At 43.7% G+C, this 13,494-nt stretch overlaps 1 protein-coding gene across 2 annotated transcripts in view; it reads left to right on the top strand.

The window, feature by feature from the left end:
• Positions 1 to 13,494, top strand: part of UNC45B (unc-45 myosin chaperone B) — a 70,156-nt gene that overhangs the window by 41,814 nt on the left and 14,848 nt on the right. For both annotated transcript variants that reach the window (XM_078858067.1, XM_078858068.1), the window contains exons 5-12: positions 4,897 to 4,986; positions 6,993 to 7,160; positions 7,819 to 7,987; positions 9,069 to 9,239; positions 9,933 to 10,104; positions 10,692 to 10,992; positions 11,813 to 11,907; positions 13,317 to 13,458. In XM_078858067.1, the coding sequence (XP_078714193.1) occupies positions 4,897 to 4,986; positions 6,993 to 7,160; positions 7,819 to 7,987; positions 9,069 to 9,239; positions 9,933 to 10,104; positions 10,692 to 10,992; positions 11,813 to 11,907; positions 13,317 to 13,458 (1,308 nt within the window). The remainder of the gene's footprint in view (positions 1 to 4,896; positions 4,987 to 6,992; positions 7,161 to 7,818; positions 7,988 to 9,068; positions 9,240 to 9,932; positions 10,105 to 10,691; positions 10,993 to 11,812; positions 11,908 to 13,316; positions 13,459 to 13,494) is intronic.

Below are 13,494 nucleotides of genomic sequence, written 5' to 3'. Positions count from 1 at the left end.
TTTGTCCTACCGTGTTTCAGGTCTGCTTTATGTTCACGGATGCGGTCCGAGACATGTCGTTTGGTTTCTCCAATGTAACTGCTACCACAGAGGCAACTTAGTTTGTAGACGCCAGGGTACTGTATGTCTGGAACCACATCTTTTACAGACGGGACCAGATCACAGATTTTTATGTACTGTGTTGAATCGGACCTGGATCTTGTGTTTAATCAGGATTTTGGAGATCTTTTTTGTGACCCCAGCAATGTAGGGTAAGGTGATGGTCTTGAAAGGCTCCTCAACAGGATCCTTCTTGATGGTTGGAGTGATGGCTTTGCGGATTGTGTAGTCGGAGTAACCATTAGCCTTAAGAGCTTGGCGTACGTGTTTGAGTTCACTAGCAATGTGTTCCTGGTCGGAGATGCATTGGGCTCTATGGTATAGAGTCTTGATGAGGGAATTCTTCTGGGATGGATGGTGGTGGGAATCCGGTTTTAGGTAAGCATCCGTATGGGTGGCTTTCCTGTAGACAGAGTGACTCATTGAACCATCAGGTCTCCTTTTAATTAGGACATCCAAAAAGGGTAGCTTGCCATCTTTTTCGGCTTCCATGGTGAATCTGATGGCTGGGTGTATGGAATTGATGTGGTCGAGAAATTGGTCTAGAGCAGGCCGGCCATGTGGCCAGATGACAAAGTGTCATCTACGTACCTCTTCCATCAGGTCGGGCGTAGAGTGACAGTCTGGATGGCGTCAGTCTCAAATTTCTCCATGAAGATGTTGGCTACAACCGGAGATAGGGGGGAGCCCATTGGGGTGCCCTCAGTTTGCTTGTAGAAAGTTCCATTCCAGGTGAAGTATGTATTGGTTAAGCAATGTTTCACCAGGGGGGGTACCTCAGCATTCAGTCCTTGATGAACCAAGTCTTCAATGATTTCGATGGTGTCAGGTACAGGAACTTTGGTGAATAAGGAAACCACATCAAAACTGACAAGCAGGTCGTCTGGGGACAGGGCAATCCCCTTGATTGTCGATACCAGGTCAGTAGAGTTTAGTACCGCAGAGGTGGTTTTTCCAGTGAAAGGCCGTAGGATTTCAGACAAAAAACGAGCCAATTTATAGGTGGGGGAGTTGATAGTAGAGACAATGGGACGAAGAGGTGTATCTTCTTTATGTATCTTTGGCAAGCCGTATATTCTTGGTGGCCTGGCTGCAGAAGGTTTCAACGAGAACTGTTTGGTCTGATTAATTAATGCGGTTGAATCAGAAATGATTTGCTTGGTTTTAGAGACGAGGCTGTTGGTGGGGTCTCTTTTTATTTTTGTATAGCTGCCATCGTTGAGTAGTTCTTGGATTTTGTTGTTATGTTCTGTTTTGTCCATGATGACAGTGGCATTGCCTTTGTCGGCTGAGAGGATGACAATGTCATCCCTCTTTTTTAATTGAGCTAATTCAAAACGCTCATCTTTGCGGATGTTGCTAGCTGGCATTTTAGCGTTTTTGAGGGTTGCAGAGATTTCAAATCTTGCTACGTCTGCAGCGATGTGACTCAGGCCCTTGAGAGCTACATCTACTCTAGCAATTATATCATTAACTGGTATGTGTCTAGGTGTGACTGCAAAGTTTAGTCCTTTAACTAAAACGGATTTCAGACCTTCAGAAATAGAACTGTTACTGCGATTAATTACGACTTTGTTAACATCTAGCTTTTCAATGTGTGGGTCCGGTTTCTTGTTTGAGAGGCGGTTGAATTTGGAAATCAAGTTGTCCTTACATTTGGTCGACATAGCGGCAGCTGAAGAGGCAGTCATTTTATCTACATGTTCCCAATCCGATGTGGACATTGTTGCACTCAAAGATAAGTGTGATTTGTAGAGTGTCTTGTCTAACTGATCTAGTTCGGTGCGCGTAAGTCTGATTTTCTCTGAGATAAGAGCTAAGCTAGTTCTAGACAGAATTCGTTTCGCATTAGAAGAAGTTACAGCAGCAGATGTTAGTGTAAAAGCGTTTGGTCTTACCTTAGAGTCGCGGCATCTCTTCAGAAAGGTGAGAGACTCGATTAGCTGAGCCTTCTTATCCCGGAGCTTGTTGAAGGATCTCAAAGTTATGTGGAAACCCTCCCCGTAGAGGCGGTTAAATTTCGATTTAAAGCTTTCGTGACTGCAGGGATTCATATTCTTGGTTCTTTCGGTAAAGTCATGTAGAAGGGAAGTAATAAAATAATAAAAACAAAACATAGTAAAATAATTCTCACGACGTTTCGGCTACAACGCAAGCAGCCGTCCTCAGGTGAAGAATGAAACACCACCAAGCTTGGGGCGTATATTTAAGCTGGGTTGGAGGGGGGGAGGTGGGAAGAAGAGCGCCTTGACAATAATTGGCATATCAAGAGGAATTTAGCATATGGAAAATGCGTAGGAGGTGGGCGGGGGGGTTTCAAATTAATATTATGCCCGTGCATTATGCAGGATTAGCAGCATCAAAGGGAGGGGGAAGGGGGTAGCATTAACAAAGGAAAGTTAATAGTATGTAGCTGCAGTTACTAAACAACCACGTAAAAAACTAAAGTATAAACTACATAAACAACTAAAGTATAAACTACATAGCATCATCAGTGTACTTACTATACTCTACAATAAGCTGATAGAGCCCAATGCATATCCGACCAGGAACACATTGCCAGTGAACTCAAACACGTACGCCAAGCTCTTAAGGCTAATGGTTACTCCGACTACACAATCCGCAAAGCCATCACTCCAACCATCAAGAAGGAACCTGTTGAGGAGCCTTTCAAGACCATCACCTTACCCTACATTGCTGGGGTCACAAAAAAGATCTCCAAAATCCTGATTAAACACAAGATCCAGGTCCGATTCAACACAGTACATAAAATCCGTGATCTGGTCCCGTCTGTAAAAGATGTGGTTTCATACATACAGTACCCTGGCGTCTACAAACTAAGTTGCCTCTGTGGTAGCAGTTACATTGGAGAAACCAAACGACATGTCTCGGACCGCATCCGTGAACATAAAGCAGACCTGAAACACGGTAGGACAAACACCTCAGCCGTGGCAGATCACTGTTACAACAAAGTGGGCTCACATGACATTGACTTCTCCAAGACAGAGGTTCTCTGCAAGCCATCTGGCTATCATGAGAGATTCGTTCATGAGGCGATCCACATATACAAACACAGAGACAATTTCAACCGAGAAGATGGATTCTGGCTTAGCAATCATTGGAAGGACGTAATAAACCATTTCGGATCTTAACTGATTGTGTTCACGTTTATGGTGACTTTCAGACCACGTTCCACTCACTGGCATTGTATTCTCCGCAGGGAATGGATTCTTTGCTCCGCTGCAAGTTTCCCTCCACGACTCACCCATTGACACGACGGTCAATGGTACAGTGTATAATAATAAATAGTATAACATTTATATGCTTAATACAATGTACAAAGTAATATATAGTATCGTAATTGTATAGTAAACATATAGCAGTGTGATACACATTAGGGTGGGTAGAATAATACATAGTGTTATATTAAAATGTATAAGATGGTTTATAGCAATACAGTATATAATTTAATGTTGGGTTTGTCTATGGCAGTATATAGTACGGTGTAGACTCGTGTGATGTAAGAAAATAAAGTTTAGATGGAAGCATATTATATAATTTTTACGACGTAGAATTGTAATGTATTACTTACTGTTAGTAACTCAGCTTATTGTAGAGTATAGTAAGTACACTGATGATGCTATGTAGTTTATACTTTAGTTGTTTATGTAGTTTATACTTTAGTTTTTGATGTGGTTGTTTAGTAACTGCAGCTACATACTATTAACATTCCTTTCCTTTGTTAATGCTACCCCCCTTCCCCCTCCCTTTGATACTGCTAATCCTGCATAATGCACGGGCATAATATTAATTTGAAACCCCCCCGCCCACCTCCTACGCATTTTCCATATGCTAAATTCCTCTTGATATGCCAATTATTTTGTCAAGGCGCTCTTCTTCCCACCTCCCCCCCCTCCAACCCAGCTTAAATATACGCCCCAAGCTTGGTGGTGTTTCATTTTTCACCTGAGGACGGCTTCTTGCGTTGTGGCCGAAACGTCGTGAGAATGATTTTATTATGTTTTATTTTTATTATTTTATTACTTCCCTTCTACATGACTTTACCGAAAGAACCAAGAAGATGTTCCCACCAACTTCACTCTTTGATTTATCCACCAATTTAGAGGACTCACGCTACCAGACTGACTGTTTTGTCATCTCCACACTGTGTTCAACTACCACACTGGAGGTCACAGCATTTCTCGTTCCGCTTTTTTTCTCCTGGCATCGCTCCACTTGAGACTTCACCAACCATTGTTTATTTTCCCAAGCTCTTGTAAGCTTGTTCAAGTCAAGAAACTTGTTTGCTCTTATCTACTCCAAGTGTGATGGTGCTCATTTGTTTTCTCACCACTATACTTTGTGGGCCTGTGGGCCTCTACTCGGAAACTGTGGGGCACCACGGTGGCGAGATGTTAACTGCCTTGCCTGGTATACAGGTCATGGGTTTATCCCGACCCTGACGTCTGTATATTTGGAGTTTCCATGTTCTCCCCGTGGTTGTGTGGATTTTTTCTGGGTCCACCGGTTTTTCCCTCCACATGATAAGCCATTTCGTTGAGCTTTCATTGTGGCCATGTCGCTTCTGAAAAAGAGCTTTATTGCCCAGTGGGCCTTACCTGGTAAAATAAAATATATAGTTTAATTGAAATAGTAATTTTTTTTTAAGTTTCTGTATTTGAGAATAGTCTCCTCTTTATTCATTTATAAATATTTTTACCCTGTATTAAAAAAAAAATGTTTATTAAAATGAGTGCCTTGCGTCCCCTCATTCAAACCAATCCCTTCGCTCAAAAGCTGCATGAGCAGTTCTCCACAGACCGGCGTGTGGAGCAGATGTTTGAGATCCTGTTCGACAGCAGCATCGAGAAGGACAAGAAGGAAACGGTGAAAATCTAAAAGAACATCACATCCTCCAGATTACAACGCAGACTTCCTACAAACACCATCACCTCGTCACAAATCTCCATCACCATTCATCAAAACTGCAGTTACTCCATACTCTGCACCATAACCACCATCACTTGCTCATCATTATCATCATAATTATAAAATTCATGCAAAGACTTGCTCGACCAATATTATAATTTATAATTGGATTATTTTGGTGAAGATCGTGAAGGTATATAGTAATGCCAATTATTGACTACAATCCTCCAGAGCCAATCAAATTTAGTTGTCACGTGGGCAAATATTCAGATTGGTTTGGTTTATTAGCAAAACCGTAATGTTGAAAGGCAAGCAAAATATTGACAATTGTATTTCGGACGTTTCACTGGAGATTACATCCAGCATCATCAGGTTGATAACAAGAGTTCAGAACTCGCGTGAAAGCACTTCCGAGTCCTTAAGTAGATGCCATAATCGGCACAGTCAAATGCAGTAATCCAATTTAAGCATTAAAGTTGATTGTACGTTGTTTGGATGTGATGGGCAGGTTATATTAGCGTGTTAAGATGATGTGTTACATTGGCAAGATAGGTCGCAAAGTCATTACACGACTTAAATAACACGAAAGGTATATAAAATATTCACCAACTCATTTATTTGTGGTTGCATAACACGCGTGTCAGGAAAGGCACACCATTAAATTTGATAAGGTCAAAGTCCTGTGTAAAACAAATGATTACTTGAAGAGATTAAGTTAGAGAAATCAATTAAAATTGAGAAAAAAAATAATTAACTACAACAGCGCCGATAGCTATAAACTGAGTGCTGCCTAAATGAAATAACACTTAACTAAATTCATGATAAACTAAGCCCTGATGGCTATATCCATAATGATTAAACAAATATAGCTATTTAGACTTAATAAATGTATCATTTACTACGATAATGTAACACTAAAAAAAGCTTTTCAATCGACCTGTGCTACTCCCCATGATATTAATTTACGAATTCTAATAACCAGTAAACGATGAAGTAGAATCACAATAGCTTTAAAACTCCAAGCTTCATTGCCAACACAATACACCTTAATATAATTTAGAGTAGTCTATTTTCACCAACCTTCAACTAGACTGGTCTTATTATACTAATCTAACCTGCCAATCACATCCAATCAACTTACAATCAACTGGAATAGTTAAATTGGATCACTGCTTTGTGCCGATTACGACATGGCATCTACTTAAGGACTCGGGTCAAGAAGTGCTTTCACACGAGTTGTGAGCTCTTGTTATCAACCTGATTATGCTGGATGTAATCTCCAGTGAAATATCCGAAAAATAATTGTCAATATTTAGCTTGCCTTCCAACATTCCGTTTTTTTCCAATAACTCAAACCAATCTGCATATTTGCCCACGTGACAACTTGATTTTATTTTACAAAATAAATAAATTATAAATCATAATTATAGTCACCTCTATCATCTTTTACATCACCCTCTTCATCACATTCATTAACATCACAGAAGCATCGCCATCACTAATATGGCCGGTATCACCCACACCACCATCACTTCATAATATAGTGTGTCTTTAAGCACAATTTCTATGGTTTAAAAAAATGTACAAAATGCTGATTCTACTCTGCTGATTTGATCACATAATTCCCAAAAATTACTGGAGAAATAGTTTCAGCCAATACATAAATCAGACCCACAGACAGCCTTACATGTCTAGTTCCAGGAAATCTCTGTACATTAAGGTGCCATTTAATGATCAGAAGGGTGAAGCGTATGGCTTATGCCGTAGAGTGGCAGTCATTTCATAGCTGTGGCTTTTCTTCATCACCTGTGTGCGTCCACAAAAAGAGTACAGATAGAGTGAAATGAGTGGATTTTCGCTGCACGTCCATGTGAACGCCCATAACAGAGCCCCTCACACACTAAGATCCGCGATACCGGATGGCTTGACCGCGAGGCACGCTATGTGCGTTTTTGTTTTTCCAGGCGGCTCACAATCTCATTGTGCTGGCGCGCGAGGAGGCTGGGGCGGAGCGCATCTTCCGCAGTAATGGCGTGGCGCTCCTGCAGCGCCTCATGGAGTCCAAGGATGTCGAGATGCTCCTGGCCGCCATGCGCACCCTCTCGGAGCTGTGCAAGGAGCACCGCGCCCGGGTACGCCGGCACTCCGCCTCGAGCAGCGGGAGCCTTCCGCTTCGTAGAAACAACGCCGTGCTGACTGATGTCTCAAAGTCAAAGCGGTGTTATTTTCCGCTGCGTAGGTTTTCCGTGCTCGTACCGCGCAGCTCTCTGTTTGTGTTTTTGGGGTTGTGCGGTGCGTCCGGCACGATGTCTAACAATGGAGGGGCGGCCAAAGGAAGAGGGGTGCCCAAGCATACGCCTGCCCGCCACGAAGGTGGAGCGATGAGAGGAGCTCATACACAGGAGCTTGATAGCGTTCTACACGCCCATTTCTCAGTTTGGCTATATGACCATCATTTTCTAAATTTCTAAATATGGCTTGCGTACAGTACATATACATTCTCTTTGGTTCTTTCGGTAAAGTCACGTAGGTATAAAATAAATCACGACGTTTCGGGCGCAACACAAGCAGCCGTCATCAGGTGGGAAAGCATGATCTGCTGCTGAGGCAGACTGTTTTAAAAGGTTTGAAATGGGTGTAGCCCAAGGGTCATAAAGAAGTGGGCGGTGCTAGTGATACATTCTTGCTCATGAGACATGTGAATTGACAACACCATGGCAGGTCTATTGTGTTTTAGGCTGCTCTAACAAGGCAACCGTTGTATGCATCCCATCCTCTTTTGTCATGTAGGCCACAGCCATTATGTACCAAGTGGGGCTGGACAAGCTGTGTGGCCTCATGGCACAGAACCACGAAGAGATATCCTTGGCAAGCTGTAACATCCTGCAGACCATCTACACGTCGCTCACCGGCAAGGACAAATCCGAACACATCAAGAGGGAAGAGGCCGTCGTCAAAGGTGGGTTCTGAGCAGAGGTGGGACAAAGTCATTGTTATGCAAGTCCAAGTCGAGTCGCAAGTCATCAAATTCATGACTCGAGTCTGACTCGAGTCCAAGTCACATGACTCGAGTCCACATCTCATAGGTGGGACAAAGTCATTGTTATGCAAGTCCAAGTCGAGTCGCAAGTCATCAAATTCATGACTCGAGTCTGACTCGAGTCCAAGTCACATGACTCGAGTCCACACCTCTGGTTCTGAGGCACTCCCGTCGTCATCATAATCAGAATAAAATTCCTGTATACGAATAAAACAGCTACACTGAGATTGCATGAAGAAAAGTAGTGCAATACACGTTAGAAAAGTCACGGAAAGGAGGCCACGTTTATCGCCAAAATAATTCACGCGATCTGGAATCTTACACTTAACGAAATCAATGACACCACTTATTCAATGCATTGGCCTAAGACCTCAAACTAAACCTGAATCAAAAGGATTCCAGTGCTCGGGGGGCACCGTTTATGGAGCGTACAAACATCATCATGTGTGTGCTACCGTGGAGCTACGAGGTGATCGGTAAATTAGCAGTATAGCTAGTAGTTTGCTCACCTATCTGCTTGGATTCTGTAGTGGTAATTATTCAAGTTAAACAAATCTGGTCACGTATAGAAGTGCCCGTAACTTTTGCTTTAAAATACATGGAAAGAAGTGCATGTTATAATCCAAAGAATGCGTTCTATGTATTTTCTACAGTATATGCAAATATTATGTTTATTTTTCCTACGTTATTGTCATTTTATAACCAAATTTTTTTTCAGTGGCCAAATATGTATGCAGGTCAGATTGAGTGGTAATAGTTGGCCTTTAATTGAAAGGTTGGAAGTTGATATCGCAGTCGATGGCCAACTCAGCCTGTCATGAAATTAGCTATGGAGAGACTGTCCCATGTCTCGAGAATGTGAAATATTTTTCTGCTCATGGACCCAACAGAGATAGGCACTGCTCCAGCACTCATTTTAGCAGAAGACACTTCGACTTGCCTGTTTGTGTTACATCAAAGATGAGGAGAACCCAGGGTTAACATTTGTTGTGTTTTACAGACGTTTCAAAGGACCTTCGGCGGATGCTGCTGAAGCTGTTGGACATGCTCATCGACAAGAAGGTGTCAATCCATGGGCGGGACAACTGTCTCAACCTGCTGATCAAGAACGTGCCCTGCAAGACGTTGTACGACCGAGACAACTCCAAAACCATCTTCCTCACCAGCTACGGTGCGTCTGCCACTGCTCATCTCTCCACATTACCCACCACAGAGCAACAGGAATGAAGACAGAAACGTGTCACGACCTCAGCAAAGTAAATTGCAACCGTGCAGAACGAGTAGCGTAAGAAAGGTTAAGTAGTAAATATACAAATAAATAAAATAAATTAGATTTTATGGGAAGGCAAGTCTGAATAGGCGTCTTACTACAGCTCAGTGCACAGCTTAACAATAAACTGTGCTTGAGTGTCTATCCATGAGTTTAAGTAAAAGCCGGCATGGGTGGTTGAAGACCCATGTTCTAGACACAGCCAGGTAGCTTCGGGGGATAATGGATGTGTCAGGGCAGTGAGCCAGCGCAATGAAATTGAGGGTTTGACCCTTTTACGGTCAATATACTCCAGAAATAATACTCTCATGTAAATGGCAGTGAGGGTATTGCATTTACAGTATTTACTTTTGATAGTATAACCGTCCTTGGGTGCAAAGAGGCTGTAAGTGGGGTTTTGTGTGAATTTTTGATTCACAATTGAAAGGTTGCTAGTCTAGATAATATTTCGAGTCAAGTCGCGGTGAACATCACGCTGTATGACGCGAAAAACACATCGGAGATTTTGCCAGTGCTGTTCTCAGAGCCACCGACAAAGAACACGGCATTTGAGCGTGGAGACCCGTTGACTTTCAATTGACTTTGCCGCCGCAGGGCTGCCTCAGATCCTGACAGTGGCCGGCGCCATTCCGGAGCTTCCCGATGCTCTACCGGTGACGGACGAGACTCGCTTGAGCGCCTCCGTGCTGCTCCACAAGCTGTACGACGACCTCCGCAACGACACTGAGCGCGAGGTCTACGACAAGCTGTGCGACAACTTCGTCACGTGAGTGGCGCACTGGCGCATGGTTCATCCACATACTGGTACCTGCACAATGCATCTCATTGTGGAAAACGCCAAGGACTGCACGCCACAAAACGTGTAGTTGCACATTGCTAACGCGATCAGCGTTTCTGTGAGGCTCAACCACCACAGATGGTGAGCTGCCCCTCCCATTCCCCTCTCGGCCACACCTACTTTTACATAGCCACGCCCACTCAACCACGAACCTCGTCCCTCGTCCATACAGTGGGGCAGCCTCCTTGCAACATTGGCCCCGTTTACTGCTCATAGGCCCCGCCTACTCCTCTGCCAACCTCGCCCACTACTGATGTAGCTCTACCCTTTGCCCGTATGAGAATCAAGCATCAATTGAACAAAAAAATTGGACAAAATCATGACCTCTGCAAATGCTTCGGGACACTGGTAGATCCTTTCTGATACCAGTCCCAGCCAAACTTTTAGTCGCTCTAACATCACAAAATGATTGTGTGCACTGCCACAGACTGTAAGTCCTCTCAGCTCTGCAGGGAATTCATCCGGCATTTATTTGCATCACTAATACACGATCGTCCCACAATTTTTTTCTGCAGTGGAAGCTTTAGCGGGGAGGACATGACAAAGAACCTGCATGCCATCCAGACCATTTCAGGACTGCTGGCGGGGCCCTACGATGTGGGAAACCGCGTGCTGGGCCAGAAGGGCGTCCTGGAGACGATCATCTCTCTGGCTGGCTCAGAGTCTGAGCTCGAGCAGCTGGTTGCCACTGAAGCCTTAGTGCTGGCATCTGCCAAGACCAGCCGTGCCACCTTCATCACCACCAATGGCATCACTCTGCTCAAGGATATCTACAAGCGTGCACGGAACGACAAGATCAAGATACGCGCGCTTGTTGTGAGTCGCCTTGCAGGAAGCAACTGTAGTCTCCGCCACACAGCTGATCAGATATAAGACCCATTATATAGTCAGCCAAATGTTGCTGGGGTCACCATGTTATCTGCAAGAGCCTGCTGGCTGGGCTGGAGTTGGAAGTTGTGTCTAATGTTGCAAAGAGCAACTGAAGTGTGAGACTGTTTTCTCGAATCTGCTTCTTTGCCTCCATTTCAGAGATAATTGCTTAGGAAAGATAGGGTAGCACGTGGTGTCTTTGTATAATGTCCACATATTTACCTTTGCTATATTTAGTCTGTTGAAGCTTCAAGTGTAGATCATGTTTAGTTAAGTTAAGTAATGGCCCACCAATATCGTAAAGGTTACAATCCACTCTGTAGATGAAAAAAAACTCAACACATTCATCAATAATACTGCCTTAAAAGGAATATATATACAGTATATATCAGGAAACAATTCAGGCAATGGCCTTTTAGGGCACATTATGAATGAATATGTTGAGTTTAATTGTGATTTGTGCACCACTGCCAATGCAGCATCACCAAATAATTTGTTTAAGCCACTATACAGGATCAGTTGGTTGTCCGGTTCATTTTGCAACATACATTCTCTTTACAAATACATTGCAGTGATAGATGCTTGTCAAGGGTCCGTGTTATTAACACATTGATCTTGAGGAAATAGTGTAAGAGCTGTGTTGGCATACGTCGTTCAGTCTCAGCGTGCAGAGTTCCTGTACATTTGCAGCTCGAGATCGATGTTGACATTTTAAAAGTGTTGACGTTGAAATGTTACTGAGCGCGGCTGCGCATCTCCCCGACAGGGCCTCTGCAAGCTGGGCTCGGCGGGAGGGACTGATTACAGCATGCGGCAGTTTGCCGAGGGCTCGACCGAGAAGCTGGCGAAGCAGTGCAGGAAGTACGAACGCAGCACACTCCCGCACTGCACAGGCGCACATGGCATTCGCTTGCACTGCAATAGACACATGGCTTCGTGCCACCAAAATACAACACTCAAAGAGGTTTCCCACTCGCCATTGAGGCCAGTCAAGATTTTTCTGTGTTTAAACAAATTTGACTCGAATGCACTGATCCTGTATGCGCATTGGGCATTGGAGGCAATGTTACCCATTTGTTAGTCTATTTATTCTACATACGCTTATATTATAAATACCAGACCATTCACCAGCAGGTACACACACAGTGCCACATCGCCCTCAGCTCTTTGATCATATATAACACGTCATCTCTGTAAAATCGCATCAGATACAATATTTGTAAAATGTCATTTTTTTCTGTGTGGTTTCTTTCTGTTGATTTCGTTCGTTAAGAACTTTTACCTTGTTTAATTGTGTAAACTCAGCATTACGAAGCTTTGGAGTACAGTTTGTTTCCCAATATGATAGCCAAATACACATTTATTCTGTATTAATGCAAATTGTTAGTTATAGATGAGGGCAGATGATTTTGTTTTTTTGCGAGCAAACTTCTGCATTAATTCAGTCTGCTTAATGTTTTACTCATATATGCATTCATAGAACGTGCGTGCGCATGTTTAAAAGTATTTTATTTCTAAGTTGAAAATTGCACAAAAATGCACACCTATGCAAATGATTTCAAAGTAATGTTAAGCATCCCTACATAAGTCGCATGAACGTAGCTCGCTTTGCAAACAGGATATATACATTGATGGGCTCTTTGCCTTATAAAAACATGAAAATAAATGTTTAAAGAAAACAAATTGCAGGGAAGGGAAGAGTGGTGGCACAGTGGTTTGCACACTGTGCTATGAACCCGACCGACAACCAGAGTTCCGGCTTAGTAGCGAGTGATATATAGACTGCTCCTGGTCACCCTTTCCCGCAAACAACCTGCTCTAGCTGACCGGCATGGTGAAGTATGTGTTCTGATTTTGTGCATGATTTAAGTATGCGTACAAATACAATTGTGCACGACCAGTTGCATCCGTGTGTGTACTCGTTTTCTACTTAATATGCGTGATCGCACGTGAAACTTAACGGCAGACTGATGCCCTTGGCAGCCGAGTACTACGTAGGCCTTGTGCCGCACAGGGATAGCTGCCATTGGTCTGTGGACGGGTCCCCATGGCTAGACCGCAGCAGGGCATTGGAATGGTCGAGATGCGAGATGTGACGCAAAGCGCTGCTTTGGGTTGCCGAGGCATTTATGCAAAGCGCCGCCGTGCATCCAAATGCTTACTTGCATGCACACACGCATACGTGTGTACATATTCAGCTATGCGTGCAGACACGTGTGCCTGAGTTTGTATCTGTGTCCATGTATGTCCGTGTGTGTGTGTGATGGCAGGTGGTTGTGTTGCCCGACGATAGACAACCGCACAAAGCGCTGGGCAGTGGAAGGCCTCGCCTATCTCACTCTGGACGCAGATGTCAAGGATGACTTTGTGGAGGATGAGGCGGCATTGAAAGCCATGTTTGATCTAGCTCGGGTATGTGTCGCATTGATTTTACCGTTGCCATTCCTT

Source organism: Lampetra fluviatilis, chromosome 7 (genome assembly GCF_964198595.1).
Source record: "Lampetra fluviatilis chromosome 7, kcLamFluv1.1, whole genome shotgun sequence".
Lineage (NCBI taxonomy): Eukaryota > Metazoa > Chordata > Hyperoartia > Petromyzontiformes > Petromyzontidae > Lampetra > Lampetra fluviatilis.
The sequence above is the reverse complement of the archived record's forward strand: the minus strand, read 5'-3'. Positions and strand labels throughout refer to the sequence as shown.